The sequence below is a fragment of the Vulpes lagopus genome, chromosome X (genome assembly GCF_018345385.1).
Source record: "Vulpes lagopus strain Blue_001 chromosome X, ASM1834538v1, whole genome shotgun sequence".
Taxonomy (NCBI): Eukaryota; Metazoa; Chordata; class Mammalia; order Carnivora; family Canidae; genus Vulpes; species Vulpes lagopus.
Genome location: NC_054848.1, coordinates 88,491,506 through 88,498,585, shown reverse-complemented (window position 1 = coordinate 88,498,585; position 7,080 = coordinate 88,491,506). Strand labels below are relative to the sequence as shown.

At 72.5% G+C, this 7,080-nt stretch overlaps 1 protein-coding gene across 1 annotated transcript; it reads right to left on the bottom strand.

Annotated features, from left to right (window-relative positions):
* Window positions 1-4,175: 4,175 nt before the first annotated feature.
* On the bottom strand, window positions 4,176-5,459 carry LOC121482628 (basic proline-rich protein-like). Its single transcript, XM_041740471.1, has 2 exons — window positions 5,071-5,459; window positions 4,176-4,737 (listed from the first exon to the last, which is right to left on the bottom strand). The coding sequence occupies exons 1-2, from the start codon at window positions 5,457-5,459 to the stop codon at window positions 4,176-4,178; spliced, it is 951 nt and encodes a 316-aa protein (XP_041596405.1).
* Window positions 5,460-7,080: the final 1,621 nt, after the last annotated feature.

Here is a 7,080-nt window from a genome sequence, read left to right as displayed (position 1 = left end):
GGCGGTGGCGGTGCTGGCGGTGGTGGCGGGAGCGGTGGTGGCGGGAGCGGCGGCAGCTTGGCCTGGACTTGGCTGAGGGAAATGGGGACACTGGGACCAGGCCTCCGCCAGAGAGGGGAAAGCCGCGCGCGGGACTTGGCAGTGCCGCTTCCCGGTACCCGTGTCAGGCAACAGCCTCTTGGTGGGCCCAGGCCGGGTTTGGGCAGGGGACGCGGGGGGGGGGGGGGGGGGGGGGCGGCGGCGGCGGAGGAGGAGGAGGAGGAGGAGGAGGAGGAGGAGGAGGAGGAGGAGGAGGAAGGGGGGGAGGCCCGCTGGTGCTGCTGCTGCCCCCACCGGGGGCCCGTCCCTCCGTCCCTCCGGGACTCTCTGCTCCTCCTGGTGAGCTCCGCCACCACCTCCTCCCCCGCCCCTACCCCTCCACCGCCTCCCAAAACCGCTGCCTCCCAAAACCGCTGCACGCTCAAGGACCCCCCCTTGACACCGGGTGGCCCGGCTCCACACCCGTACCCCTTCCCGCGATCCGGACACGGGGACATCAGGGGCCCCGCCTCCGTCCGCACCAGCAGTGGCGGCAGCCCTCCAGGTTCCCGTGCGGGTCGTAGGCGGGGCTGCAGGGGGCTGGCGGCCAACGGCCCCCCGGATCCTGCTCTAGCTCCCGGGAGAAGGGGCACGCGCGGCCACAGGCCCGGCGCCCCCTGGCCCGGCCCGGGTGGCTGCGTCACCCCGCTCCAGTCCCGCCCACACGTGGCTTGGGACTTCCCGGGCCCGACCGGCCAGGCCCCCAGGCCCCCGGACCTCGGACCTCCCTCGCGCTCCATCACGTCCCTCCGTCCCCGGACTCCCTCCACGTCACTCCCGGGGCCCCTCCACGCGGGAGAGAGAGAGCAGGGCGCCGGGCTCCCGGATCCCCCCGAGGACTTTCCGCTTGATGGCAGTATTGCACCGCGAATGCCAGCCCGCCCTTCCCCCAGGGCCTCTCCCTCCGCCCTCTGCCAGAAGAAAAAAAGGCCACGCCAGAGGACTCGGGAGCCAAGCCCGTGTCCCTGTCCGCTGTCCCTCGCCCCAACATGGCGGGCGGCTCTCATGTCAAGGGCCGGGCCACTCGGGGTGAGGGTGGAGGGGTGGCGGGTGGCGGGTTCGGCCGCGGGCCAACGGGCCGCGGGCGAGCAAGCAAGCAAGCAAGCAAGCACCCGCCCCGGCTTCGGAGGCTCCCGGGAGCGGAGCCCCGTCCCCTGGGCTGGGGGGCCCAGCTCCGTTTGCCCCCGTGGGCCAATAGTCAGGCACGCATCTGCCAGTCCAGTGCCCCGAAGGAGGCTCCCGCTCTGGATCACGCGGACCGACCTCCGTGGAGGCCCCGGCTGTCCCGGTAGCCCACACACGGGTGGAAGAAGGTCCGGGATGGGTCGTGCCTTCCCGTCCACACGCGTCCACGAGCAGGCCCCGAGCGTCCGCGGGTGTCTCCCCGCGCCGCCGTCGCCGCGTGCCAGAGGCAGCGTGTTGCCCCTTCTCCTCACACACGTCAGCTTCCCGGAAGGCCCCTTAGTTTGTGGGGGGCGGGGGTGGCACGAGGGGCTGTGCACGCTGTCCCCTTCCTTGGTCAAACCTGGCCCCGGGGCACCGAGGAGGCGACCTGCGTCTCCTGACCCCGGTCTCCCTCCGAGCTCCCCCCCCCCCCCCACCCCGACGCCTGAGATCCAGGCGGTGTCCACGCGCCCTTTGGGTCCCGGCGCCCACAGCGGCACCCGCGGAGCTCGGGCACCTGCCCAGGGGCGAGGAACCGGGTCTCCCTGGCCCCGAGCCCGAGCCCGAGCCCGAGCCCGAGCCCGAGCCCGAGGAGCAGGGAGGACTTCGCTGGCCTACTCTTGCTTGACAAGCCGGGTGGGCAAGGTGGGCGGCGTTGCGCTGGCTCTGCGGGATGAGAGGTCCTGCAGGGCCGAGCGGTCCCCGGGCAGGGTACCCCCGCAGCCTCTGTCACCGGTCCCGCCCTGGGGTGCCGTGCGGCCCCTGCCCGGACTCTGATTGGCGAGCCGGGCGCGACGCCCAGCCCGACGCCGCCGAGCTAGGGGATGCCCGCGTGACCCTCCCTTGGCGCGGCCCCGTGTCCCCGCCATCGACCGTCGGGGCGGTAGACTTGTGTGGGAGCCGGACCCTTCCTTGCCCGGGCGGCGCGTGCCCCCTTCGGGGTCCTCGGTGGCTCCCGCCTGCTTGTGGAGGGTGTTCGGACCTGGGCTTCGTGGTCAGAAGGGAAGCCCCAGGGAGGCCGGTAGGCCTCGGGGAACGGACACTGGGTGGGGGGGTGGCGTGCGAACTGTCAGCCGGCTTGGAGGCCCGGGCAGTCAAGGGCGTCCGGGATGGCCCTTTGGAGCTGAGGCCCGCCCAGGCCTTCCTTGCAGGGGTCAGGAGAGGCTAACTGACAGCGGCGGGCGGGCGGGCGGGCGGGCGGGGGGGGGGGCGACGCGGACCCGAGACGGGCAGTGGAGGCCCGTCACCCTCACCCTCCGGCCGACCACCCGCCGCTTCTAGCTCCCTTCCCGTGGGCCCGGGAGGCGGGCGGGCCGACGAGAGTTGCCTGGACCCGTGCTTCGGACTTTGCCCGTGCGGGCCTGCCTTGGGGGAAACGTGTCTCTTTGCGGGGCCTCTTGGCTCCAGGTTGAAAGATCACGCCCCCCCCCCCGCCCCCCCAGCGTCTCCTTGCGCCGTGTGCCGCCGGCCCCAGCTCTGGGGACGTGAGTGGGATTTGTGTCCAGTAGGACGTCGTTCAGCCAGGCTTCCAGAACCGAAACGTGGGAAGCGCCACCAGAGGGACCCTCTGGAGGTGTTGGGGGGTGGGGGTCGTGTTGTATGCCACAGGTGAGACCGGGACATCCCTCCCTGCCCTAGGAAGCATGAGGTCGTGGGCCTCTTGGGAGGAGCGGCCTCTCCCGTTTGCCAAAGGGCAGAAAGCAAAAGTGTTCCCCGAGGGTTGACGTTGGAGGAGCCTCGAGCCATTCGGGAGCGTGGAGAGGGTTCCGCGTGCATGACGGGAGCACCGCTACACCCTTGTGCAGGGAATCGGGGTCGAAAGGGACACCTGTCGTCCACCCATACGGGTGCTCGGTGTGGGGCGTGTGGGCCACCTCCTGCGGTTTTGAGGAGGGTGACCTCCACGTGTGATCTCCCAGTGTTTGGGGTTGGGGGTGGTGGTGCGGGGAGAGTGAGCGTATCTGCCGGGAATATGTGTGTTCGCGTGAATGAGCGTGAGCGCCTGTGAGTGAGAGACCGTGTGACCGTGTGTGGCGGGGGGTGGCGGGGCGTATGTGGTTCTCCTGGCTTCTACTGGGGCCCTGGCACAAGAGGCGGGTTGTCAGGGTGCACCTGTGATAGGGCCCTGAGGTGTTCTCCGTAGGATCTGGGCCGATTGATGGGCAAGAAGGGCAAAGAGCAGCAGCGTCCGGCGTGTGCTGGCCTGAGCCCGCTAGGCCGCGACGGGCACGGGTCCCCGGGACCCCGGGCACACGTGGGTGTGTTCCCCCCTCGCTGGGCTTCCTCCCCTCCCTTGGGAGCCGTCCAGAGGGGGCGCCTGCACCGGGCACGGGGCCGCTTTGGCGTCTGTGCTGCGGCTCCGGGCCGCCCTCCACACTGACCCGAGTGGGCCTGGATCCACGCCTCAATTCCCGTGGCGGTTGGGGGCGGGGCGCATCACGGGCGAAGGGCCGAGGTCCTCGGGACCCCTCCGTCCCCTGGCCGCGGGACGTGGACCTCACTGTCGACCCCACGGCCAGAGCCGACCTTTGCGTCCGTCCGGGTCCGGCCGCTGGAGGCCTGAGGGGTCGGGCCGGCCTCTCGGGGAGTCCTGATCCCGGGATCGGGCGCCCGCTGAGCCGGGGCCAGGCCAGGCCAGGCCGGGCCGGGCCGGGCCGGGCAGGGCTCTGGCCCCACCACCAGACCGGTGTGTCTCCCGAGGGCCCCCGGAGGCCTGCGGGGGTCCTGAGGGCGGCTGGCGCCTCGCAGGATCCCGTGGCCGGCGCCGCCGCCGGAGGCCCACGGCGGGCCCGGCCGGGCCCCGCCCGACCGTTGTGATCCCCAAAGCCGGCCGAGGGGAGGCCGAGGGCACCGAGGCTCCGCTGGGCTCCGCTCCAGGGGGCCTCCGATGCCTCAGAAGCCTAGGAAGCCTCAGAAGCCTTAGGCGCGCTCCCCTAAAGCGAAAGCGGCCCAGACACGGGGGCCGCCATGTTGGAGCCCGGGTGGCCAGCGCTTGGCCTTTTTTCTTCGGCAAAGGGCGGAGGGAGAGGCCCTGGGGGAAGGGCCGGTTGGCATTGCTGGTGCAACACTGCCATCAAGCGGAACGCGTTGGCGATCCCCTGAGCCGCCGCCCGGTGGCTTCCAGGGGACGCCTGGCCCGGGGGTGAAGTCCCAGTGTCCCGGCGGGACAGAAGGGGCCATTGGCAATCGCGAGGCGCCTGGCCCTTTTGGCAGGCGCTCCACGCTGGTCCGTTGATGACCAGCTCTGGAGCAAGCGTTGGCATTGGGACGCAGAGGCAGGATTCAGGCAGCCGTTCCTTGACTGTCCTTGTTGCCCTGAGGGCTGTGGTGGGACGTTGGAGAAGGTGGCCCAGAAAGGGAAACGGGGCTAGCTCAGAGGCCTGGCCCGGGGCGGGGCGGGGCGGGACGGGACGGGGGTGTGGTGGCGGTGGCGGTGCTGGCGGTGGTGGCGGGAGCGGTGGTGGCGGGAGCGGCGGCAGCTTGGCCTGGACTTGGCTGAGGGAAATGGGGACACTGGGACCAGGCCTCCGCCAGAGAGGGGAAAGCCGCGCGCGGGACTTGGCAGTGCCGCTTCCCGGTACCCGTGTCAGGCAACAGCCTCTTGGTGGGCCCAGGCCGGGTTTGGGCAGGGGACGCGGGGGGGGGGGGGGGGGGGGCGGCGGCGGCGGCGGAGGCGGAGGAGGAGGAGGAGGAGGAGGAGGAGGAGGAGGAAGGGGGGGAGGCCCGCTGGTGCTGCTGCTGCCCCCACCGGGGGCCCGTCCCTCCGTCCCTCCGGGACTCTCTGCTCCTCCTGGTGAGCTCCGCCACCACCTCCTCCCCCGCCCCTACCCCTCCACCGCCTCCCAAAACCGCCGCACGCTCAAGGACCCCCCCTTGACACCGGGTGGCCCGGCTCCACACCCGTACCCCTTCCCGCGATCCGGACACGGGGACATCAGGGGCCCCGCCTCCGTCCGCACCAGCAGTGGCGGCAGCCCTCCAGGTTCCCGTGCGGGTCGTAGGCGGGGCTGCAGGGGGCTGGCGGCCAACGGCCCCCCGGATCCTGCTCTAGCTCCCGGGAGAAGGGGCACGCGCGGCCACAGGCCCGGCGCCCCCTGGCCCGGCCCGGGTGGCTGCGTCACCCCGCTCCAGTCCCGCCCACACGTGGCTTGGGACTTCCCGGGCCCGACCGGCCAGGCCCCCAGGCCCCCGGACCTCGGACCTCCCTCGCGCTCCATCACGTCCCTCCGTCCCCGGACTCCCTCCACGTCACTCCCGGGGCCCCTCCACGCGGGAGAGAGAGAGCAGGGCGCCGGGCTCCCGGATCCCCCCGAGGACTTTCCGCTTGATGGCAGTATTGCACCGCGAATGCCAGCCCGCCCTTCCCCCAGGGCCTCTCCCTCCGCCCTCTGCCAGAAGAAAAAAAGGCCACGCCAGAGGACTCGGGAGCCAAGCCCGTGTCCCTGTCCGCTGTCCCTCGCCCCAACATGGCGGGCGGCTCTCATGTCAAGGGCCGGGCCACTCGGGGTGAGGGTGGAGGGGTGGCGGGTGGCGGGTTCGGCCGCGGGCCAACGGGCCGCGGGCGAGCAAGCAAGCAAGCAAGCAAGCACCCGCCCCGGCTTCGGAGGCTCCCGGGAGCGGAGCCCCGTCCCCTGGGCTGGGGGGCCCAGCTCCGTTTGCCCCCGTGGGCCAATAGTCAGGCACGCATCTGCCAGTCCAGTGCCCCGAAGGAGGCTCCCGCTCTGGATCACGCGGACCGACCTCCGTGGAGGCCCCGGCTGTCCCGGTAGCCCACACACGGGTGGAAGAAGGTCCGGGATGGGTCGTGCCTTCCCGTCCACACGCGTCCACGAGCAGGCCCCGAGCGTCCGCGGGTGTCTCCCCGCGCCGCCGTCGCCGCGTGCCAGAGGCAGCGTGTTGCCCCTTCTCCTCACACACGTCAGCTTCCCGGAAGGCCCCTTAGTTTGTGGGGGGCGGGGGTGGCACGAGGGGCTGTGCACGCTGTCCCCTTCCTTGGTCAAACCTGGCCCCGGGGCACCGAGGAGGCGACCTGCGTCTCCTGACCCCGGTCTCCCTCCGAGCTCCCCCCCCCCCCCACCCCGACGCCTGAGATCCAGGCGGTGTCCACGCGCCCTTTGGGTCCCGGCGCCCACAGCGGCACCCGCGGAGCTCGGGCACCTGCCCAGGGGCGAGGAACCGGGTCTCCCTGGCCCCGAGCCCGAGCCCGAGCCCGAGCCCGAGGAGCAGGGAGGACTTCGCTGGCCTACTCTTGCTTGACAAGCCGGGTGGGCAAGGTGGGCGGCGTTGCGCTGACTCTGCGGGATGAGAGGTCCTGCAGGGCCGAGCGGTCCCCGGGCAGGGTACCCCCGCAGCCTCTGTCACCGGTCCCGCCCTGGGGTGCCGTGCGGCCCCTGCCCGGACTCTGATTGGCGAGCCGGGCGCGACGCCCAGCCCGACGCCGCCGAGCTAGGGGATGCCCGCGTGACCCTCCCTTGGCGCGGCCCCGTGTCCCCGCCATCGACCGTCGGGGCGGTAGACTTGTGTGGGAGCCGGACCCTTCCTTGCCCGGGCGGCGCGTGCCCCCTTCGGGGTCCTCGGTGGCTCCCGCCTGCTTGTGGAGGGTGTTCGGACCTGGGCTTCGTGGTCAGAAGGGAAGCCCCAGGGAGGCCGGTAGGCCTCGGGGAACGGACACTGGGTGGGGGGGTGGCGTGCGAACTGTCAGCCGGCTTGGAGGCCCGGGCAGTCAAGGGCGTCCGGGATGGCCCTTTGGAGCTGAGGCCCACCCAGGCCTTCCTTGCAGGGGTCAGGAGAGGCTAACTGACAGCGGCGGGCGGGCGGGCGGGCGGGCGGGCGGGGGGG